At 36.4% G+C, this 26,121-nt stretch overlaps 1 protein-coding gene across 4 annotated transcripts in view; it reads left to right on the plus strand.

The window, feature by feature from the left end:
- The window catches only part of LOC139971085 (serine/threonine-protein kinase Nek9-like), a 215,683-nt gene that overhangs the window by 154,088 nt on the left and 35,474 nt on the right, over positions 1-26,121 (plus strand). For 3 of the 4 annotated variants that reach the window (XM_071977264.1, XM_071977265.1, XM_071977269.1), the window contains one exon: positions 4,704-4,814. The exons of the other annotated variant lie outside the window; for it this stretch is intronic. In XM_071977264.1, coding sequence (XP_071833365.1) covers positions 4,704-4,799 — 96 coding nt within the window. In that variant the 3' untranslated portion in view covers positions 4,800-4,814. Of the gene's footprint in view, positions 1-4,703; positions 4,815-26,121 lie in introns of those variants that run through there. 4 annotated transcript variants of the gene reach the window in all.

The following is a 26,121-nucleotide window of genomic DNA, read 5'->3' on the forward strand; positions in this document are numbered from 1 at the left end:
ATATAGATAGATATCATATAGATTGATATCATATATGTAGATATCATATAGATTGATATCATATATATAGATAGATAGATAGACAGACAGACACACAGACAGACAGACACACAGACAGACAGACACACAGACAGACTGTTTATATATATGTAACAACTCTCTAGATACATTGAAGACAATCCGTTAATATTGATATTTTGTTTTCTCTGTTATTGTTTGGTATCTGGGAGGTAAGAGGACACTTTTGTGAGGACATATCAATCAAGTCAGGATGTTACTAAACACAGTGTTGCGAGAAAATATATATATACCAAATATTTAAAAATAGGAATGAACCAACAAGGGAGAACCATGTGATTCTTGGAGCATTTTATCATCCTTCACATTAATGTTTCTCTTTGTTCTAATGGTTGCAATTGTATAGGTTTTGATGTATATGCACAACCATTATCTAGTGGCCAACGCAAGACATGCGAGGCTGTGCTGAAAACAAAATATAAATAAAGATAGAAGATAGGTTTTTCATCGTAATTATTAAAGAGAAAATGTTTCAGATAGACATCTTTAAAAAACAATTGTAGGAATGAGACAGAGTTCTAATTGGTAGTATATATATATATATATATATATATAGAGAGAGAGTTGGTTGGTTGGCGTCTATCTTGGCGCAGAGTGCTCTATGTCCGGTGGACAGAGCGGAATATATGTTGAGACTAGTGGAACACTAGTAGTTGAAACTCAGAGTTTCACGCGTTGAGCAGTCATCAGACAACTCAGACATCAGACAACAAGAGTTGTCTGATGATCGCTCAACGCGTGAAACTCTGAGTTTCAACTACTAGTGTTCCATTAGTCTCAACTAGTCTCAACATATACATATATGTATATATATATATACATATATGTATATATATATATACATAAACACATATACATCCAGTATCCTGTTGAGAGATTGCAGCTTTTTCAGCCAAATGGTAATATCCACAAAAAATTGATGCAAATATTCATGCATGTACACACAAGATACTGAATAGACAACTTCCGAAGGTCTGTTTCTTGGAATAATCGGCCAACGATAAATTCAAGCGTGTTGGATTATTATGTGCATCTCTTAACATTTTCATCCATCAGGAGTTTTGCCTGTAAGTACTTCCGTAAATTTTCTCCCCTTTCTTCGCGGACTCTTCAAGTCATGCATCAACGATTGTACTTCATATGCAATGGATTATTTGGGATTCTTTTGAGAGTAAATCCTCATTTACATTTCAAAGTTCTAGAAATTTGATCTGCGCGTTGAAGCTGGCTCGTAAATGACTGGAAAGGTTGTGTAAGGATAATAATTGAGAAGTGTACCTTTTTTTCTTTGCTTTTTCAAATCTATATCTCATATTTTCAGTCTCACACAAAATATCAAGCACTTACTAGCACAAATGAAATATGCCTCTGAATGCACAGTTTGGTGTCTAAACTTAATTTTTTTTTTCGGGGACGATCACCACCCCTACACTCATCTACTTGGTAGTTGGCTTAAGCAACCCCAGAGCTGAATAATCTTCTAAAAAGATTTCCCATGATTCCCCTCTGGACCTTCCATAGAGGTTCATTCCCATACCTATAAATCAGTCTGGAGAATTGTTTAACTCCCCCCCCCCCATTCCCTGACCAATCAAATCATGTGCATGCAAGGGCGGCGGAAGCACTTTAAATCTGGGGGGGCACCGACATCAAAGGGCACTTTGCAGAAATTCGATTGGACTGATGCAGCCTTATATTTAGTACCCTTTTTAACTCTTATGGTATCATCTTATTTGCGTATACACATCACTCCACCAACGCCCCCCCCCCCCCCCGTCAAGGTAATTATGCATACTAGCACTGCAATATCCAATGTGCAAATTGGGAAGCAAGGAACAAGTTTTCTTTTGAGACAAAATGAGGTGAAAACATGCTAGTTGCTAATGTAGGAATCTTCCGAATTAGAGTTTATTTCTTGTTAATATCTTAACAATTTTTTTCCATTCGAAATAGCTTTGAGTTTGACCCACAGAAATTCATTAAAAGTCAGGGGCGTAGCCAGGATTGGCAAAGTTGTATTCACGACTATCTGAGCGGAGCGCCACCATCAGTTGGCGCGGAGCGTACAAGAAAATTTTTGGTTTTACAAACCCCTCAGATGGCCGGAAACGGCCCTTCCCGAGTGTTTATTCTGGTTCCCCGGCCTCTTGCTAACTTGAGACACCTCAATTTTTATGTAGAAAAGGGGCACATTTTGAACCTGAGGAAAAGTGGGGGGGCACGTGCCCCCTGTGCCCCCCCGGTTCCGCCGCCCTTGTGTGCATGCACGTCACTGACCTACAGGCAAGGTTGTGCTCATAACTGTTAGTTTCGTGAAAGGGAGGTGTCAATCCCCATTCCCCACCCCTAACCCCCCCCCTACTGACCCACACCTAGTGGAGGCAGATATATTGAACAGCTGGTCCCTCATATCTACTGGGTTTTGTTTTTCTTCCTGTTATTGTCTTTTTAAGTTTTTAAGCTTATCAGAAATATTCATAAATGCTATCTTATATGATTCATCAACACAAGATGCCATATGATACGCTCTGTAGGGTTGTAAGTCACGGGAAAGAATTACACGCATCCTGAAAGGTAAATGCCCAAAGGAAACTCTGTAAGCGGTGGCATATCGCAATACGTCTGCATGCTCAGAATCCTGCTGATCTACGTTGAAGATAACCTAGTTGGTTTCAAGTGGATGGCTGACATCTTATTCTTAAAAGTAAAAGACTTTTGGAGCATTCACCCCTTTAGCCTTAACCAAAATACAAAGAAACAAAAATAAAAATAAAGGGGGGGAGAGAGAAAACAGTAATAGCTCCATCTCCCATTGTCAAATTACTTGGAAAGATCTTGTTTCCGGCATTATATATCTTCGCTGAAATGAGTTTAAGAAAAAAAGAGAAAGTAAACCGCTGAAGGGGTAAAGTCTCAATCATTCTATCGGCCGAAAATACTTCCGAGATTGAGCGAGACTTTTCTTCCATCAAGCAAATCTTTTACACCTGTAGTAAAAATATGACTTGATGATGGACGATCCATTTTCACCACAAAAAAGCTGATATGAAAACTAGTTTAGTTTTAAACCTCATCTCCATGCATTATTTTGTCGACAAGATTTGACTAGCTATATTAGCATTGCTAGAGGTTACAACAAAAGTATATACACATGAAATTGCTTTTTGCTCTAAATGGGAAACAAATTCGGTATTAAAAATTGACAACTTGTGAGGGAATGCCCAGTAACACATATGAGGAAAGTATAGTTTCCTCGACCTTTATGGATACTGTAGGTGTTAGTGACCTCTCGATTTCGTGGAATCAAACCGGCCGGCTGTGAGAAAGATGATTGGCTACAACATCTGATTAGTTTCTCTGCACTGCGCTTTCTTGTATATGTTTCTATATGTGCTTTATTGTGATAGTCGAGTCAGTAGGGGCCAAAGTAAATTCTTTGAAGCAGGGGTGTAGCGAGGAATTTGCCAAGGGAGGGGCGAAACCTGTAGGCAAACTATCGTAGCGCCACCATGAGTTGGCGCGAAGCGTACAAGAAAATTTTGGCCAAAAATGTCTCCCTGGAAATGGCAATTCCCAGGCCTTGTAAGTTGCATCTAAGCATTTTCTATATTGAAATTACTAGAATATCATAAAAAAATATGCTCAAGGGGGGGGCGGTTGCCCCCTTCGCCCCCCCTTGGCTACGCGCCTGCTTTGAAGCAAGTGACTAATGTTTGGACGTCATGACTAGGCGACGGCAGTACTGTCAAAACCTGTAAACCTCAACTGGAACCTGCAAGATGAATGCACATATTTGTCCAAGATATAGATACAGGCCCAGATCCAACAGGGATATGGGAGGTGTACACCCCCTCCCCCTATCTTTCAACCGCACACAAAAAAATTTAAAATAGTTATTAGCATAGCCTTGAGTCTAAGAACTATATAACCTAAATATACCTCAGAATATACCATTTTACTGTTAAAATATCAGTTTTTCTATGGGACAACCCCTACACCACCCCCACCCCCCTCCCACCCTTCATACGGTCATCTTCAACAGCCTCAGAGAGCTACATTCTTGCTCGTTTATAAGTTTGGCTCTGCTTTTGATTATAAATATTAAGATTGCAACTGATCAAATAAGCTTGTACATTTAATTCAATTGTCATCATTTTTCGTCACTAATAGACACTTTTCCTATCAGTAACGTAAAATTCACTTAAAACTCCCTCATTTTGACATGAAGTGCCTTGGACTTTTCCTCTATTTCTTACCTTTACAAAATCCGCTACCAATCTAGATCCAAGTTGACCAAACAAAGACTGCATGGTCCCAAAATAACCTGTCATGCTCTTAGTCGACCACAAAGTTCACTGTCCCAACCAATAATCAACAACAACAAAAAAGAAAGAAAGAAAAAATGAGAAGGAATAAAAATTTAAAAAATCAATTTCAAACAGAATGCAAAGTCAGACAAAAGCGATAAAACTTTTGAAAAGAGCAAATTTTTGTTTTCAAATATTTTAGACATTTCTCTGCATTAGTGTTTTTTGTCCTTATCGTTACATCGTCCTGACAGTTTGATTTTACCCAAGAGTATTTTCCGCATTGTTAACAAGAGGTTGTCGGCCTTGGAATTTCAGATCGGCTGTCATGTTATCCTGCGACGAGTCCTCGGGAAATATTTCTACCGTTTCGTCCGGCAAACTGTCACCCAACCAATTTATACCGCCAACTAATCTCCGACTGCCAATGCCTCAATATTGTTTTGGAAATCCTTTTTTTTTTTTTTTTTCCCTCGTATGATCGACTTTTTCTCCTGGCGTGATGATGACTCTGTGGCAGGTATATGTAGGGGCCCCCACAGCTGTGTAGTGACTCATTTGTTTTGAGGGGCTATGGAGCATGACTTTCAGCTGCTAGAGGACATTTCTTGGAATTCCCCTGCGCTACGGCTGAGCAGTCGAGCTTGAATCGAAAATAACAGAGATATGCTGGTAAACGAAAACGTATGCGTCAAAAATACCCTTACTTCGTTTTCACGATAATCAAAATTAAAATGAAATGCTGCAGAAAGTTGGGGCAGCTTTTTTCTAAGAAAAGATGAATTTCAAAGTTATCAGTATAGCTCAGCGGACAATTCTGTTTTCAAATTGGAAACCAATGTTGTAAATATATGTAATTATGTATAACTTTATTCTCAATTTCCTGTGCTTACATAGTGTTGAAGTTTCTATCAATAATTTAAAAGTTTGAAAAAGCAGTATGTTGTAATGAGGCCTTCTCTGTTATTTTAAGAGCAGCTATGACATTAATGATACACAACTTAGTGATTTATTTGATGATTAGAATAGCCATGGATTTAGGATGGGGTGGGGTGGGGGGGGGGTTGTGGGGTACAATGGGAGCAGAAGGGAAGTGGGGTACTGTAAGAGTGCTGTTTGCAGCTGTTCGATGGAGGACAGAAGTTTAAAGGATGTTTTATAAACTAGGTTACTATTTTTGCATAATTAATTCTAAATTCTTTGAATTCCTGCCTACAAGACTGTTTGTATTTGCTATATATACTCTCCTTATAATAAATGTCACAATATAAGAGAGAAACCCAGCAAACACAAGGACGTTCTTAAAACTTTTTCGTCTTTTGTTTTGACATTAATATCTGATAAAAACGTTATGCCACATTTTTATAACGCCACATTCAATGTTATAAAAACATTTTAGAGGCTCTTTTAAAAATGTTATGATAACGTTTTGTGTTTGCTGGGAATTTTGCCAAATATGGATAAAGTCTGTAATTATACTCTTAATCACATTGTAGTCTGCCACCTACCTCCTTGCGGCATATAATAATAATAATAATAATAAATGAGACTTATATAGCGCCAAATCAGTAAACAAAAGTTACTGCTCAAAGCGCTTTACAAAGAAAGTAAATTAATTTACAAAAGAACAAGTGAAAAAATGGGTCTTAAGTAGACTTTTGAAAGTAGAAAGTTTATAGCATGTTCGAATGTGATCTGGTAACTTGTTCCAGAGATAAGACCCAGAGTATTGGAAGCTTCTGTAACCATAGTTCTTCAATCGTGGTTTTGGAACAGTTAAAAACAGTTTGTTGGAGGAACGAAGTGTGCGAGTTGGAGTATATGGCAAGAGAAGTTGTGACAGGTACACAGGCCGTTCAAGATGATGAGCACAGAAGGTGAGAAGAAGTATTTTATACTGGATTCTGTAGCTGATAGGTAGCCAATGAAGTTCCTTCAGAAGTGGGGTGGTGCGGCACTTTCTTCCTTTCCTTTTCACAATACGGGCAGCGGTGTTTTGGATCTTTTGGAGTTTCTTGATGGTCGAATCAGGAAGGCCAAATAAAAGTGAATTAAGAAAATCAAGCTTTGATGTCACAAACGCATGGACCAGTATCTCGCAAGTCTTATTATCGAGGTAATTCCTCATCAAACTGATTTTCCTAAGTTGCCAATTTGCAGAACGACAGAGATTAGTAACGTGATTTTCAAGTGACATGGTCTGGTCAAAATATGCACCAAGGTTTCTAACAGTTGAGGAGATGTTAATAGAGTCTTTACCAACAGTAAGTGGTGGAAAATTAGGTGTAACTTCAGAGAAACGTGATCGAAAAACAATAAACTCTGTTTTATCACAGTTTAGTTTCAACTGATTAGTTGTAAGCCAAGTGTTTACAGCACTTATACAGGTTTCCATTTTATGAAAAGCATTTGGCACATCATCCTTATCGAAAGCAAGAAGTAATTGAGTATCATCCGCATAATGATGGAAATGAACACCATGGTGCCGAATAATATCACTCAACTCCGCAAGATATAAAGAAAAAAGAACAGGTCCAAGTACAGAGCCCTGTGGAACACCAGTAACTAATGGACGAGGAGACGAGAGAACATCTTCAATTTTCACCTGTTGATAACGCTCAGTAATATAAGAATTGAACCAGGATAGAACAGTACCACCTAATCGATACTTTGACTGCAGTCTTTCTAACAAAATGGAATGATTAACTGTATCAAAAGCTGATGATAAGTCTAAAAGAACTAAAAGGACAAAGCAGTCTTCATCAAGCTTGGATGTAATAAAATTATGAACTGCATTGAGGGCAGTTTCCGTACTGTGACCAGACTTATAAGCTGACTGGTATGGTTCGAGAAGATTCTCCTGTGTAAGATAATCCATTAAGCGAGATAAAACTGTCTTTTCCAAAACCTTTGAAACGAAACTCAAGTTCGAAATAGGGCGATAATTTTTTAAACAGTTTCTATCTAAGCTGGTCTTTTTAAGTACAGGAGTCACATGAGCAACCTTAAAGGAATCAGGTACGGTTCCTGTTGACATAGATGTATTGACAATATTCGTGATGAGAAGAATGAGTTCTGCTGAACAACCAATATTATACGTAAGACCAGTCTACTTTGCATATAGGAATCAGGGCTGATTTACACTTGAGACTGATAACCCTGATAACCAGTTTGAACTTCTTGTATGAGGCAAAACAGTTTGTAGATTTTTTCCACAACATTGCTCTTGTTATTTGAATGAATTAGGTCAGGAAGTGGTATATATGTGTGCGTGTGTATTCTAATTTTAGTTTTTATAATTATCATTACAATGTACAAATCAACGTCGCACTTTAAAATCAAGACGTATTTGCCTCCCTTTAATCTTGAAATGTGACATTTTGTTGACATATATGTGAACAGATGGCCGGGATCATCTCCAATGCCTCATTTCTCATTCGATTCTTTGACGTTACAAGAAGAGTTATATCATCTCTCTAATTTAACTTACGTCAGTTTCCGTTCTTATAAACCCATCTCATCCGATTCTCTAGCATGATTCAAATGCGCGACTAAACGAGACTTGTAACCAGTGAAAAGCTCCCTCTAAATCCATCAGCCTTCAGGTATAGGTTTTTTCCAAGTAATACAGTTAACTGCAGACTAACCTAATTAAACAGGCAATGAACTGTACGATAGTATCGTATGAACCCACATTTACAGGGGCAATCAGGTCGTTAAATTTTCGTTCCGTATCTATATTGGCCAGATGGTGTAATCATGCTGTTTTTTTGTCCTATCAAAGGGATGGGAGAAATTTTCAATTCTCCAAAATTTATTCCATATGCAGTGGTGTATTTAAAAGCATAAGGAAACAGGCCTTTAATAGGCATTATATCTAGTCCTAACTTTGGTACAACGATTCCCTTCAAAAGTTGTTCTTTTTTCTGTTTCTTTTTTGCATTGCTTTAAACTTTTTAACCAATGTATCTTTTTATCTGTATCGAACACACTGAATTAAAAAGCCCATCTTAAATTTGGATTACTGCACTCAATCTTATAGTCTTGATATATCATGGTCTAAGCAAAAAATATTTAATGCCAATAATGTTTTATAGCTAATTCCTGTTCAATTCCAGATATTCAGCTTTAAAGAATATGTTAAACCCCGGAAATGCTCCTTTACAATAAACAACAAAGAATTAATGTTCACGTTATTTTGAACATAACTAAAAAAAAAAAACCACAAAATCTTTTTACATGTCATCCACATTCTAGTACTGCCCATGGTTTTTCAGATCATCTTAACGTTGTCAAGGTAACGCCATTCCTGAACAAGCTTGACGCTAGCTTAATTAATAGCGTTACATCATGTAAATTTTCTATCTTTGCGTCGCCTTTCACAAACCTCTGGAGAGGTTTATAATGTTTGATTGCCAAGTAAATGTGTTAGATCTTCATAGTAGTGAAAGTGAAACATGAGTTTTAATATCAGCATGGGTCGTACTCTGGGTTAGTCTACGGTATGCCGGTCAGCAGTTAATTTTCTATGATGATCAGAAACTTTGATTGAAGCCTGCAATTTGGCCAGAGAGAATTAAAATGTTACTATACTTAAATTAAACAATTGTCAATGTGCAGAGTACACAAGTAGGTTGCTCAAGCTTAAACCCTTAAAGGGGGCTGGCATACTCTGAGAATTTGAGAAGCCCTGCTCTATAGACTCTTAGCATGTGGCTAATTGGGCACAGTTAATTGACAAGGCTCACAAAGAACTTAATAATATTGATGAAAATTATATACAAGCTGTCTTTCTTTCCAGACTAAATTGCTACAGAATTTGATGCAATCAAACAATACATATATTTCATATGTAAGGTTTCATCTTTAAATCAACAACTACTGTACAAGCCTTACAATAAGAAAATATAAATCTGACGTCTTTAAGCCTTGAAAATGTTTTAATTAAAAAAATTGAAAATTGAGTTTGAAAACGTTTTCTTTATCGTACGTCTAGATTATTGTTGCCTCTGAGACTCTAAGCTTCATTACTGATCTATGTATACTCTATACCCAGTGCAGGATATGCACCTTTATGTAGTTGAGGTTAGGCCAAACAACCCCCTTCCACCCCCGACCCCCCACCCTCCAGGTCAAAGGGTACTCCATGAAACTTCCAGGCAGTCATGCCAATATTTCTTTTTTGTGTGTCAACTGTGTCTACAAAACTTCATACATGAATTAGGCCCCATTACATGGTGCCTTAATTGTGACCTCTGAGGATATTAAACCAGCACATCCCATAGTAAATTATATATTTATATATTTATTTGTTTGCCACAAAAGTACAAAGTGGAGGGAAGTCTTCCATAAAGCTTAAAAGCTTAACAATGTGGAAGACTCCCTGAATAACACTCCCTAAATAACGTTGTTAATTCCAGAAGAACTATTAACTGGCCTACTCATATGAATTTTAATATTAGTGATACCAACAAGATAAAACCATGCAGTTAAAACAAATGTTGTGTAAGAAAATCAGAAATCAGCTTACTACTGAGTAAAAATCTAAACAATTTCTTTTTTCATTCATTCATTCACTCATTCATTCATTCAATCATTCAGTCATTCAATCAGTCATTCATTCATTCATTTACTTAATTATTTCCAGCAAGTTAGCAATCTTTAGGAGAGTTCAAATGTTCCAGAATTCCCTAACTAGTTCTTCTTCATAATTTGTTGTTCTGAGCTATTCGTTATTTGATAGATTTCTTGTATCACAGCCAGACGCGAAGTCTGTACACATTCTTTCTGTATTGTATCAAGGCCAGGCTTAGAGTGAGATCTTTTGTATTCACAGCCGTACGCGAAGTCTGTACACATTCCTGTAAGCGTATCAAGGCCGAGCTTAGAGTGAGATCCGATCGAGTCTGACCATGGAGCTATTAACGAAATAGTTCCATGGTCTGACCAATATGCTGCACTGACGTCATGTCTCAATGTGAGTCAGTGTTAGATTCAAATTTTCTGGCAGGACGGGACAACATTTCAAGCATGCTATCCCAGAAATTAAAATTGGCGAGGCTTTAAGGGCGATACAGAGACAAAATAAATGATGATATGACCACAAGGACTGGATCCCAGTTTTCACTAAAAACTTCCTTTAACAGTTCATATGTATGAGCTTGATCTTAGTTTACATATTATATGGAAGATCTTCTACTTTCAAACTAACAGAGAAAGATTAGACTTGTAAGTATGTCCTCTTACTTCATACTACACAATAGTTGAGATATCGAAGGAAGATTACACAGTAAAAACTATATAATGTGTGTCACTATCTAAAACATGGCTGGCTTCTATGTCAAATTCCGATACTTTTAGAACGATTGTTTTAAGGGAATAAATGCCCTGGAAAGTATGCCCCGAGGAATAGTACAACTCGTTTACTGAATAGAAATTGAGCTAATGTCAGGTTTACGACAAGCTTTGTCAGAGAAAATTCACAAGTCCTTTTTTCTCAATTTGAATAGATGAATCAAAAAGGTCTCATGCACCCAGAAATACAGAGAATCAGAAAGATCCTTCATATAAACCGTCCCTGTTGGAGTATTAAGAGTGCCGTGGCATCTCCAGTTCGCAGCATCCTGTCTCCTTCTCTCCTCTCTGTTTCCTTACATCTCCATCCTCATCACTTACAACACTGCTGGCTGCGAGCCAACTTTTGGATTTTACATCCGTCCGTCGTCAACTTAACTGATACTGGAGCGGATGTGATTTATATTTAGCGATACCAAAGCACAAGCAAACAACATTCTTGAAAACCTTTAGTATTAACATATAAGAAATACACATTTGGCTGTTCAAAAATTTGATTTCTTACTCGGGGGGTGGGGGGGGGGGTGAATCACCGGTGATTGCCACAAGGGAAATGTCATAAGCTGTAGCCGGACTCTACACGCCGCACCAATCCCAACCCCCCCTCCCCCACCCCCAAAAAAGTGGTATCCAAATAGGCAGCTATATGTTATGTCATTTGCTGAGCTCAACTATTAAATTTTAAATTGTATTATATTAATATGAGAGTTTGTCATGGTTTACTTGAGAACAGATTATGTTAATACTATACATGAGACTGGCATCACATTTTTACACTTAAAATGCTGCATGTGTGATTATGACGTAAAGCTTTCAATATACGTACAGTCATGGATGACTATCTCTCAATTGAACTTAAATGACACTTGTTTTTGTAAAACCATCTAGCAGAAACTATTGTGTAATACATAATAACTTGAAAGTTAATGTTTTATTATTTCACTGAGTTTGCACGCCTGTAATGTTCATGCTTAAAGGGATACTCCAGTGGCTGTTTCACTGGCTAGGATGGTAGCCTACCAATAGGTTGGGGCCAAATTCAGTCTGACACATAGTACAACTGAACAGCCACATTCAGAAATGAACTTTTTCCGTTGAAAAACTTCTGAGGATTGGTCTGACGTACTTTTCAAATGAGAAACCGTTACGGAAATCATTTTAGCAAAACGAGGGAAGGTTTTCTTTCGTTTTTATAACAAAGTATTTACTTTGTGAATAATCTTAAGGTGAAAAGATTTCATTTAAATAAATAACCTAGAAAGAAAACATAGTAACGGTAAAGGCTTTCATCTGTTTTTGCTGCGAGCGCAAAGAACTCTTACGGCGCGATGTCTTTTCCAAGTTCATCGCATACAATTTGCATTTCTTGGGATAAAACTGACCTCCTCTGTTGCAGTGTAGATGCATGTCATTGACTCATCGGTTTTCCCTTGCCATGAATATTTAAGAGTTGTATAAATACAGTGAATCAAGCAAGACATTCTTGTCAGTACAAATAAAGGTATTGCGATTGAGAATAAATGATCACAGGGGACATTTTCTAAGAACTAAAATCATTATGATTGGTGAAATTTGATGGCTGTTTATTTGAAAACAAATGGAAGATGATGAATTTTCTACGAAACATGTTTTTTTTTTCTTAAATCTGTGAGGGCTGAGGAGAATATCGGTGCTGGTTTGTTCAATGATGTAAATTTATGTTTCTGTTTTTACCGAGGAGTGTGTCTGTATTAGCCACACTGCTCTAGTGATGTAACAAGCATCAGAAGAGATCCAATGAGAGTAGGAGGGGTTGCCAGGGTTACAGATAAGAGCTTTGTCATTGATGATTGTTGGAGAGGATATCTCCTTGTAGTTCACACACTGTATTCACTACTAGTTATTTGAGGTCACAAGTCCCTTTTCTTAGCTCCACTCTATCCAAAGGAAAAATACCAGATAAATTTCATTAACATCGTATTTGTTTTCATTGAGGAATTTGACAAATAATATGCTTTAGATTTCCCAGAAATAACTCAACAGGAAACAGAAAGGATACAATTCAGTAATGATGCTTTATATTACAATAAAGTATTAGTGGGAAACATAAAGGATATAATTTAATAATATGCTTTAGATTCCCCAGAAATAACTCAACAGGAAACAGAAGGATACAATTCAGTAATGATGCTTTAGTAGTAGTAGTAAGTTGAGTCTCGTCTATCCGACATGCTCAGTGATTAACCTCCGCCACGTATCACGATCTTGCGCAAGGTTTATTGCTTCTTCGAAATTGTTAATATTAATGTCCTTGAATTGCGATTTTATTTTTCCAAGCAATGTAGTCACGGGCCTTCCAACTGGTTTAGCAGTATGTCTCAGTGCTTCTCTTAAAGCAACCTTTGCTGGAGCGTCCTCTTGGAGTCTTGCTACATGACCGAAAAATCTCAATCTTCTATGTGCGACTATCGATGACCAAGGTGTTTGGTTGGTTTCGTTGTAGAGCTCATCATTTGATAACCAATTATTATTGGTCCATCTAATGTTGAGAATATTTCGAAGTAGTCTCCTTTGAAAAGTGTCAATTTTGCGATCAAGATCCTTCGTTGTGCCCCACAGTTCGCAATTGTACAAAAAAATACTCTTTAATAAAGTCTCAAAGATCCTAAGCTTAATTTTCCGGCTGATGTTTTTGCTTTTAAAAATGCTCGACAGTGTGTTGAAAGCACCGTTGGTTATACCAATTCTTCTGTTAATGTCTTCTTCGGTCCCCAGCAAGCTTCCAACATATTTACATTTTTTCCAACTGTCATTTCCTTTTCTTGTGATTGTAAATTTCTCAGTTTTTGTGCAATTGATTTTCAGATTTCTTACTGCCAGTTTGTCAGAGACTCGTTTTTCGATGTCTTGCAGTATATGCTGACCAGTTGATGCCCAAGAGATATCATCAGCGTATTGTTGGTCTACTGTGAAAAAAGAATTAGTGGTGGTAGTGATGTAATCATGATCAACTAACTGCGATGGCAGGATAACTGCATCGATATCATTATCATCTGATTTCATAGAGTTGGCTAGATAAGTTATAAAAAATAGTGCACTTGCACTATCTCCTTGTGGTGAACCAATGTTAGTGTTAAAAGGAAGTCCTAGTTTGCCCTCTAATTTGACGGTGTAGGAGACGTTATCGATTAGTAGTGATATCAGGTGAAGTTCGTCGTTCAATGATGCTTTAGATTACAATAAAGTAACAGAGTGTGAAACAGAAAGGATATCATTTAATAATATGCATAATTTTCTTTTCAATTTATGATAATGTGTCCCTTAAAATATGCAGTACAAATTTCAAAATTTGGCATTCTTTAGAAGGTTTGCCAATTTCAAACCTTTATACAGCCCTCATAGTCTTAAGCAGCATCTGGTATTGGCCATAAATATGCTATTATTTCAAATAATGGTCACTCAATCCCCTAACCTTCAACAGGGAATTTTACTACTACCCTCAAATTATTTTTTCCTCCCTAATGATATTTGATTTTCTTATTTACAACTTCAAAACGCAAAGTCTAGAAATGATTTTGAGCTTCAGAACCACCGGAAAAATAATTTTCATACATTTTAGCAATCTTGACTATGCTTAAATGAGGGCCGATACTGACGACCATTAAAGATGAGCAAGTTTTATGAGTACTAAGCTTATATGAGATGGTAAAATGATTCATGTATCATCGCAAATAATCTAGAGAAGTGGTTTCATTTGAATAATTGCATTGGTTTTGTGCTTGCAGGTGTTGAATATTGAATCAAACTGCCTCAAACTTCAAGTTATAACGTACTTGATTATTGAGTGGGGAAGAGCATGCTGTCTTAGATTGATGAATAGCAATCAAAGTTTGATCAATATTTGGTACGAGTAATAAAAAATGCTGCAAATATGTAATGTGTACTCATTTCTAACAAAGAAGTAAAAATTGGGTTTTCTACCTCAATTCCCCCCCCCCCCACTCAAGGGAAGACAAACTTAAAATACACCATTGAATCAATGTTTTCCTAGATTAGCCTTGAATGAGATTAATAATAATAATGTAACCAAATGTTAGTGGCTGACAAGTTTGTCACAAATTCAAAGTGACATCACAAGTTAAATCGGAAAATTAGCAAATATTTGACTGGAAAAAAAAAAGGTTTATTTTTTGGAAAAAAGCGGCATTTAATTTTCAACAAATTACGTGTGTCATGTTTGTTTAACTACAGTAGTGGCATGAAAATGTGGCTATATCATTCAGATGTAGGTAACATGTTTGCAGGACACATAGCTTCACTTTTATCAGTTGGTTGTGTAGGATAAATATCTGATCTCCGTCTTGATAGGAATTTTGTTGGTGACAAAGAGTCTGATATTGGAAGGGAAGCTAAAAAAAGCATCACTTCTTTTTGAAAGAATTAGATAAATACTACAGAAAATTATCCTTGATAAATTCCTTGTCAAATTTCTATTGATCAAACAAAAACAATTATATTTTTTTTTATTCCCTTCTGAAATGTGATAGATTTGGGAATTTTGTAAGACTGTTACTTTCACTTTAGGGCTTAATTCATCCCAAAAAATATATATTTGGTATGAATATTACCTTTCTCTGTGCAGACACAGTTTTGCAAATACTGTAAAGAAAAGCAAAATGGATATTTTATTAATATTTAAATTAGATAAATACTACAAAAAATTATCCTTGATAATTCCTTGTCAAATTTCTACTGATCAAAAATCGCCTTTTTTTTTAAATTTTATTTTAATTCCCTTTTGAAATGTGATAGATTTGGGAATTTTGTAAGACTGTCACATTACACTCTCACTTTAGGGCTTAATTCATCAAAAAAATAATATTTGGTATGAATATTACCTTTCTCTGTGCAGACACAACTTTGCACACACTGCAAAGAAACAAAAAATGGATATTTTCTGCTTATTAGCCGCAGTAATATTCGTTTCCCTCCGCTTATTGCCAGATGACTTTTATAAAATTTTCATCAAACCTGCGTAAATTTGATATCTTTCATGGGGAAATAAAAGGACTTCCATCTAGCATTAATGATGTTGGAAGTAATTGACAGAACATTTTGCCTGAAAAATAAATTTGTTCCAGGTTCCATTAAAATCCCTTAATAAATTGATCATTGACTGGCTCAAAAATTTAAACAAAAGTGACAAAAATGAAAGCAATGATGAAAAGGTATGTTAGAATATGAAGAGAAGAAAATGTGTGTAAAATTGGGGTGGTGGGGAGGGGGGGGAGGGGGAGGAATAAACTGTAAACTGACTGTAAATACTAAGCTTTAAGCTATATAATGAGTCTGGAATAAAAAGGGATAACATTTTGGAAGACCGTACTGCATATCATAAGCTTTTATAGATTGATCTCCTCTCAAGAAGCTTGTAAAGATATCGAGCTACATAATCGCACATCAGACTATAAAAATTCTTTATATATTTCCGCTCCAAACCAATGTCGTTAATATTATGAAACACTTTTATTGAGAATAATTATTGAACGTTTGCAGCTTTTGTAATATGTGAAAGGAATTATCTTAATGAAAAGTAACAATGATGGCATCTTTGGAATAGCTGGTTAAAGCACATGTGATATCATCTTGATAGTGATACCATATTACTGACAAGGGACTGGTTTCAATCATTAAATAGCTGTTTAATACAGCAAAATGTTAGCAAAGGTCTCTAACTGAATAAATCATACACAAAAATATATATCTTGACTTTCTCCTTGTCCCTTCAAATATGCAATACTCAAAAAAAAAAAAAAAGATTGAAATTTAAATGTTTCAGTTTTCACTTTGGAATGAATACACATATATATTTTTATTTGTGAAATCTACATCTCTTTCTCCACCCACCTCCCCCTCTCTCTCTCCCACTCTCCCTTCTCATTTGTCATTCCTATATAAACCCCTGACTGAGTTCTTTTAGTGATTTATCACAAACTACACATCCTTCTCTTTTGGTTTCCTTTTTCTTATCGCATTCTCTCTCGGAAAAGAAAAAGAATCTTTACAACCCCTGCCGCGTGATCTAAACCTCTCGCAGATTTTAGTGTCTTTTTCAATTTCTTGTCTCTCTTCCTTCCCGAAGAAAGCTCTTTCTAATCCTATGATATAACCACCTGCAGCTCTGCTGATGTAACTCACTGCTAGCTCAGGAAAGCAGCTTTTGTAACGGATGTCTTTAGGGATGACACTTTATCCGTAATCAATGTTGGAAACTTATCAGGGTTTTCCTCACGTTTCACGGCAGAGATTTCTCCGTTCATGTCGAATGTCATTGGCCATAAACCATTCTCGATGAGCGGTTATCCCCTTTTAAGGAATTCTCTTTCATTTCCCCGTATCCTCGCGTGTTTTCCACAGGATACAATTTCAGACTTCATTTGTTGCCAAATGTAAAAGCTTCAGCAGTAGTATCACATGAAATGATAACATGTTATGAGGATAGTAGTTATATATGTAATGTACTGCAGTATTAGAATACTGTGCTACAGTTATATCCTATATGTAGTACTGTGCTGTATGTACTGTATGTATGTATGTCCTTTTAGAGATTACTTTATAAGGGTTATGTCGTTTAGGCAGAATTTGCAGTCTGTGTGTCATAGTAATTCACACACACACACAACAAGAGGAAGATTCTTTAAAAGCTAGTCATGTTTGTACAGTTCTACCACCCTATTTTTTTTTTACCCTTTTTTACCCAGATATTTACATGTAAATATATATGGAATGTTCCTACTAAACATTGCCATCTATTCCATAACTAAATATTAATGTGAATCCATTATGTTATAAAATTCTAATACTAAACTAGACCAAAAACCATTCTTTAAACTTAACAAAAACATGCAGTAGCCATGGATGATATCCAAACATCATTTGTCCTTGATAAATTGTTTTTTTTTATGGTATTTTGATGACATAAAATGCATGATGCCAGTAAAAGTCATTATATTGTTTGTTCTGTTGAGTGTTGTGTTGATTCGGAGGAGCTGACCTAATGTGGACTTTGTGCTAGAGTATAGTTATAGACTTATAGTCCAGTCACTTTGATTGATGACCTTCAGATGTTTAAAGGGATTACATCTCAAAGACAAAAAAAATAAAAAATCGGAAAGTGGTATACGGCATTTATACATACGTCTTATAAAGATAACAGTGGTTTATAACAGCCTACAATACATGGAAATTTAATAACATTATGCCCACAGTCACCATCAAGTTCACAGGGTAAATAATGAAATACAAAATGTTGATTCTATGATATTTTAACCACTATTCAATTTCCTTGTATGTGAATTGGAGTAGGGGGTGCAGAAGCATACATATCGTCAAAAGAACACGAAATAAAAATCACATTTTTCAACATTTTAATTTCTAAAAATGATAGAGGACTTCAAACATGCAGATAACATCAGTAAATAAAGGGAATGTCTTCCACAAGGTGTTTTTTTCTTGTTTTCATCTTCTTTTGTTTATTTTCTTTGTTCTTTTCATTTTGTTTTCCTGAAAAACTATGGAGTGAGTCACTCTTTACGACCTTGCATAATTTTGAGGGGGACTGCGGATTACAAAGTCGTTACTGTTTGGGCAACATCTCATACTGTAGTTTTGACATGTTTGTTCGTGCGAATGTGTCCCCCTCCATCCCATCTGTGCCAACCTCTCAAGCCCTCTTTCTTTTTTTGTTTGTATTTAATCAAAGTTTCGAAATAATTTCTTTGGAGGCAATATATCATTAAATCCGCAGTCAGCTTATTTTATCTTTTCCTGACATCTGTGGTTTGGCTGCTTGCCAAATCTTCTGATGGCGTTTAGGAAGTATTCCACCAAGACTTGAACTAGTAAGATTTGAAAAAGGTTAATCCCAGTTGCCTTTATTAATGATAGGAGAAATGAGGAGATTTTCTTAGTAAAGGATATTTTAATATCGTTGTTTTCACGCCATGAAATACAATCCGTCACGAAGGCTGTGTTCCTTTTCCTGTGTTTTTTATTGTTTTTCTTTTGGTTTGGCTTTTTGACAAACGCCTTAAATAATTTTGTATGCCAGAATTTGACATTTGTATATAAATTCATAATCAGTTGGATTCATTGAGTTTGAATTCTAAATCTCGCCTTTTTCAAAACCTTTTTCAAAAATTAGGACAGATATTTTTACTGACCATTTCACATAAGGTGTAATCAAACCAAAGAATTGCTATGCCTTTGATGTGTTTATAAAGAGGGATGCATTGGTGTAGATCTTTATAAGAATGAGGAAGGAAGAGGGGGGAGGGGGGGTAAGAATGAAGAAGGAAGAGGGGGGAGGGGGGTATAGAGTAGAGAAGGCAATTCATTTCTCTCCAGTTCCACTGCCCTATTTGATTGATTTCTCAAACAATAGTAATTAAAATTTGTGTCCACACTTCCAAACTTTTGTATCTATTCTTTTTGGGAGGAGGGGGGGGGGACAAAATTGTTCTCTTCCACTCCACCATCCTCCCCCTCCCATGCCCCTATCACAAATGAATAAAATTCATAATCATCAAGTTATTGGGTTTCATCATTTTATTGTGATACCCGTTGCTGAAAGAACAAAGAAAGCTTGTAAAAATATTTTGAAAAGTGAACATATAAAATTATAAAATATATAATTTGAAGAAAATAGAATAATGGATGGACACGATGATGGGTACTTTCTTAAAAAAAGTTCGGCAGAGGGTTTGGTTAAAGTGAATAATGATATATATAGTCCAAATCCACCTTTCCAGCTAGCTCTCATATGTAGAATAGTTTGTTTTGCGATCCTCCCACTCGCCCTCCACCCCCCCCCTTCCCAAGATCTCTTGCCTTGGCATGCGTGTTTGTGTGTCGATGTTATTACAAATCATTCTTGAAACAAAAATAATTATAGTTTAATATGGTCATATTATTGTAACTACTGACCAAGTACTCTCTCCAAGAGTTTGCAATATTTGGAAGAGGAAGCAAAGTTGAAACTTGAAAAATTGTTATTATTCACACACACCCCCAATTCTAAGCATAAATTGTTTTGATATGAAGTAAATCAAATTTATGTACCAGGGGCAAGGGGTTAAGGAGTGGGGGGGGGGGAACAAGGTCACAATGAAGGTGATGGGATGAGGTGGGACACCAACAGTTTATGAGTGTATGGTTTTCTTTCCGTCATTTGCTTTTTTGTGGTTCTTTCACCTTTTTGGGGGGATGATCCTCTGAGGGATCATAGTATTCATCAATCTTCACTTTGAAAGTGCAAGTGCGACTGTAAATCACAAATGACCGGCCGGGGTGCCTCAAACTGATAACAGTTTTCTGCCTCATACCAATTTGCAAGTTGAGGCCAATATGAAAGCATTTTGGCTTAAGTAAAATACCAAGGGAAATCATTTGGAAATATGACCGATTCAACAAAAAATGAACTCACAGTACATTTGTTCTGAGTTCATGGAAAACAGTAAGCTTTCCTTTAGGAAATGTTGAAATTAAAAACAGGCCTGCTGCAGTTTTCATCGTTTCCTGAAGAGCAATGCCTGGGTAAGCCAAAGTTTGGTATAATTTGTAGTATGTGACAGAGGGTCAGAAGAGGGAAGGTGGGTTTGGGTGAGTGGGGGGTGGGGGCAGGTTAGGGGGATCGAGTTCTGACAAATACGTTCCTAAACGTAAAAATTACTTGGTTGGTTCTAGAATCATTTGATTGATTTTTGCCCTAAAATATTTTAAAATTGTATATATTAGATAGGTAATATTTACACCACTGCAAATCATTTCTGGCATGTATACCAACTAATGGCACCCAGTATTAGATGATTTCCCAATCCACTTAATACCGACCACTATAAGGAAGTGATTTAACAAACCCTTTGTAGGCTTTTGTAGTAGGTCGCTCTTATTATTACAAATTTTAAAGACATAAAAATGTAAGTAAAAAAACAAACAATGCTAAAGTAAATTAGAGGTATTTGTGAATTTTAATAAGTTGTATTATAATAAACCATATTTTCTAAGATTATGCTTAATTTTGGTGAGATAGCTTTAATTGCTTTGTGTTGAATCATGAAACAGTGGTACAGGTTTTAAGAAATATTCCACACAATATGTTTCATTATATTCACTAGTACTGTTTGTTTAAATATCTGAGAAGTTGAACTAAATAATTTAGCCACTGATCAAGTACTATTTGTCCAGCATTGTAATAACTTGATCCGTTAAAACCTGATTTAATACAAATAGGATTGCCGATAATTGATGAATATACTCAAAATATTGCTACGTGGGACTTATCAATCCTGTTGACACTTCTCCTTCTTCTCCTTCTCCTCCTCCTCCTGCTCCTTCTCCTCCTCCTCCTCCTCCTGCTCCTTCTCCTCCTCCTCCTCCTGCTCCTTCTCCTCCTCCTCCTGCTCCTTCTCCTCCTTCTCCTTCTCCTCCTCCTCCTCCTCCTCCTCCTCCTCCTCCTCCTCCTCCTCCTCCTCCTCCTCCTCCTCCTCCTCCTCCTCCTCCTTCTCCTTCTCCTTCTCCTTCTCCTTCTTCTCCTTCTCCTTCTCCTTCTCCTTCTCCTTCTCCTTCTCCCTCTCCTTCTCCTTCTCCTTCTCCTTCTCCTTCTCCTTCTCCTCCTTCTCCTCCTCCTCCTCCTCCTCCTCCTCCTCCTCCTCCTCCTCCTCCTCCTCCTCCTCCTTCTCCTTCTCCTTCTCCTTCTTCTCCTTCTCCTTCTCCTTCTCCTTCTCCTTCTCCTTCTCCTTCTCCTTCTCCCTCTCCTTCTCCTTCTCCTTCTCCTTCTTCTTTGCCATTTCTTTTTCTTTCTTTATTACTATTTATTTACGGTTTGAACCTTTTGAAACCAACCTCTAATTAGAGATTGAAAAAAAATAAAGTCACAGCTAATAGTCTTTTAACGACTCGTACGACCGAATTTCCCATTTCTGAGAATTCCGGAATGGCCTCGCAGAGCACTCATGTATTAAGTGTGGGGTGTCATGGGTATTACTATTACAATTTACGACAGTTTCATGAGTATTGCGCATTACCAATGGGAAAGCAAAAATGGAGCGGGTGGAGGGGGAGGGGGGGCGGTATACAACTGCTATTATAGTGCAGAATTTTTTCTTGTCCTTTGTTTTGGCAGTCAGCAAATAAACAGTTCTTCAGCATTTCTTGATGTTCAGTGGCTCAGACTACTGTTGTCTTCACATCATCAGAAAGATTTTTTTCCATCTCGAAATGGTCTTAATCATTTTCTCATCAGTATTCTTTTCATATTTTCTCCATAAAATATGCCAATATGTTTCTCAATTCCTTCTTCTTTTTCATGAGATATGGTTTGAGGTAAAAAATATAAAGGATTGGATACAAGACTTACAAAATGTTTAACAAATTGGCTACCCTCAAACAAACACTACTGTTAATGTATTAAGTACATTTTTGATTGACAGAGTTTCCATTTGCGTCTATTTAATGGACCCTTAAACACGATGTAAAACCAGGTATGACTCAATGATTTAAAATTGATCTGAGGGAAAAGAAAGGAAGCCTTCTGTAAAGTTACAAGATATCACAGTATTTAAGAGTCATACAAAGAATATATCATATATTAAAACTAGTAGAACGTTTTTCTACATTCGTCTCACCGAAAATTTCACAAAAGAAGAGATAATTAATTCAAGCCAGACTTTACGAGAATCGGACTTTGTTCTTTTATCCCTGCAAGTCATGCAAGAAAATGAAGCCACAAAAAATGTGTTTCATTTGGTCACAAATGAAAACCATTTGAGATGAACTGAATGAGACCAAAAGAAAAAAGCCAACGGCGTCCGATATGTTTAATCCTTACAAAAGCTGCGGCATATCAATGACGAGTGGTTTGAAATTGGGAATCAAAGCGAAAAAATGATGCTTTAAGCTGACATGAGGCCTTTGTCAAAGTTTTAATGTAAAAAGCTCAGCACTAGAGAAGCATCAATATGACATCCTTCATACCTGGCATGCATTAACCCATATCTGCCCAAAGTCACATTTTCTAGCATTTGGCCTTGTCCCTTGGCTTGGAAGAGTTTTGCAGGTACCTGGGAAATTAAAACAGATCAATCTGAAAACAGCCAGCCTCAGAAATCGAATATTGAATTAAATTTTTTGACATACGGTATATATGAGATTGTTCGGCAACTATTGATTTTATAGCTACGAGATTAAGCGGACGCAAAAAAAAATGAAGAAGGATAAAAAAAACGGTAGCGGTAACCCACAATATTAATTCGGCCACGGGAGTTTTGTTCCTTGTAGCATAGCTTATGGATAAGGAGAGATAGAGATGGGAAAAAAATTCCATTAGTTTCTTCTTATTTATTTGTCAATGGAAAATTGATATGATTCTGTCGATAAAGACAGTTGTCTCTCTCTCTTTTTAAGAACGGAAATTCAACTGGATGAATGGAATGTCACGTTTCTGGGACGTCGGTTTTAGTACAAATTTCGGTTGACATAGAAATACATGTATATAGGGTTGCAAAATATCAGCTTACCATCCGCAAACAGATTAAAGAAAAATCGACAAGAATTGGGATAAAGAGGATATATAGAGCAAACTTTTGAAGCATGTCTTCTGTAGATGAATATTTTCATTTTATAAGATTATGGAAATAATGTAGGAGGGTATCTTCATTGCATATGAATTGCAGTGACCACTGACCAGTGGGAAAGCCACTTTAAGGATAGTGGACCTCTGACCCGTGAATAAGCAGCTTTTAGAGTAGCGACCAATAATCAGAGGGTAAACAGCTTTAAAGGTAGTGACCACTGACCAGTGGTAAAACCGCTTTAAGGATAGGTGACCTCTGACCTGTGAATATAAGCAGCTTTAAGAGTAGTGACCAATAATCAGAGGGTAAACAGCTTTAAAGGTAGTGACCACTGACCAGTGGGAAAGTCACTTTAAGGATAAGTGACCTCTGACCTGTGAATAAGCAGCTTTAAGAGTAGTGACCAATAATCAGAGGATAAACAGCTTTAAAGGTAGTGACCACTGACCAGTGGGAAAGTCACTTTAAGGATAAGTGACCTATGACCTGTGAATAAGCAGCTTTAAGAGTAGTGTGACCAATGGTCAGGGGGTAAGCTGCTTTAAATGCAGTGGTCAGTAACATAACATGGTTCCACTTATACAGAAATTGTAAAAAAAGCTGGTCAATCTTTTTAGAGTCTTAAATTATGTAACAGACTGGTAAACTTCTAAGACATTTCAACCCAAGGGCGTAGGAACCGGGGGGCTGGGGGGCGCCAGCCCCCCAGTGAAAAATATGGAGGGGCGGAAGTATCATTCCACCCCCCCGCTTCGCAAGTCAGAAAACCCCTTTTTCATTTCCAAATGAGAAAAAAAATCTCATTTGGAGCACCAAATTGCATCTAAGGCCAGGTGAAGATGCAAAATTATTTACAAAATGGAGTGGGTGTTGAAGTGTGCTATATTGCACCAAATTGCATCTGAGGCCACCTGGAAATGCAAAAAAATTCCAAAGGGGAGGGGGACACCCCCTCCCTTCAGACCCCTCCCCCAGGCCAGCCATCAGTCTTCAGCCCCCCACTCAAAAGTACCTTCCTACGCCACTGTTTCCACCTTATGTATCTATTTAACACCTCAAACTCGGATGCAGTTTATCCATTTCACAACAAAGAGAAGGAAAAAAATAAACCGAACAAACTTGTTACTTTCTTAAATAAATCACATTTCAGAGGGTAAACAGTTCCATAAAATCCATCTTCAGCAGATGCAAAAACAAATCTATCAGCCTGCATACGCTATACAAATTATGGATCGTGTTACACACATATACAAGAACTCAAAAAAATTATTATTTCATGACTTGAGAAATTTTCTCTGAAAATCACATTCAACTTACTTAAATAATTCACATAAATCCTTGTCAACTTGCTCAGGAATTTGCTTTAACTAGCCAAAATAGAGTCAAAGTAATTGAAAAGAGATTTTACCGTCCTCCATTTGACAGGATTTAAGAGCATCTTGCGATCTCTGATGTAAACTTCTTACCAATCGGGGATTTCAAATCTCGGTCAAAGGAATTAAGAGGCTACTCTTCGTTTGATGTATATCTCTCTTCGCGGACGTAAATTTCCTGAAATCTCTTCTATTTTCTTTTTTCTTTTTTTCTTTTTCTTTTCTCTTTTTCTTTTCTCTTTTTTTTTAAATTCCTTTTTAGGCAGTTTGTTTGGGTGAATGAAATCAAGTATTCCCACTAGGTGAAGCAGAGGGATGAGTGTGTTGTATAAATGAACATGTAACATGTTGTTTGCTTGGCTATCAGTAAAATAATTAGGTTTCTTGGGAAGCGTTGTATACGTGATGATTTGACAAATATTTTCAAAGTTATATACACAATTTGATCATCAATTGTTTTTTCGAATAATTTAGCGAACTCTCGACGACAACGACGACAAGAGTATAATTAAAACATATCATGCAGTTATTCGCGATTTTACAGAAAGGAAAAATCTACTGTATATGGAGTCTTAGTTTGATAATTTATCAACTGATCTTGAGGTAAAGCCTATGCCTAGTTGGCTTAGTAATACTGCCAGACAACAACAAAAATAAGCAAATTAAGAGCAAGTTGAACACCATCGTTTACCCGGCGACAAGAATAATCGTGGGTCTGGCAAGCCAATTTAGATGTTCTTCCCTTAAACTTGAGAAAAACCTTTCAAATATGTAACAATATATACATTTAAATAAAAGATATCTTGATTTAATTTAAGATATCTGCTATTCATTTAATGATATCTTGAAATAGGATTTAAGATCTTTAGTGTTGGAAGCATTAAAGATATCATTGAAGTGATTCGAGATAACATGAAATTAACTAAAGATAACTTCAAATGAATTCGAAAATATTTTAATCATGTCAATTTATATTTAATTTAAAATAAAGATATATCTTATTTGAAATAAAGGTATCTCAAATTCGAATTAAAAGTATTTCTAATAAGAATTAAAATATCCCTCATAGGACTTTAGGATATCTCAAATAGGAGTTAAAGATAACTCTAATTAGCACTGAGGATGACAACTTTAATTGTTATAAAAAATTATTTTCAAATCAATTAAATTCTTATTAAAAATATCATCATTTTCTATTAGACATATGAATGAAAGATATCTCTGAATTGAAATACAGATATCGTGAATTCCAATGAGAAATTGCATTTTATTTCAAGATGTCTTTAACAAGAATAAAATATATCTCTTATCCATTTAATGGTTATATCGCTTCTTAATTTAAAGATATCTTTAATTCCGTTGACATTAAAAGTATCTCTTATTCATAAAGGTGTCTAA

Source organism: Apostichopus japonicus, chromosome 8 (assembly GCF_037975245.1).
Source record: "Apostichopus japonicus isolate 1M-3 chromosome 8, ASM3797524v1, whole genome shotgun sequence".
Lineage (NCBI taxonomy): Eukaryota > Metazoa > Echinodermata > Holothuroidea > Aspidochirotida > Stichopodidae > Apostichopus > Apostichopus japonicus.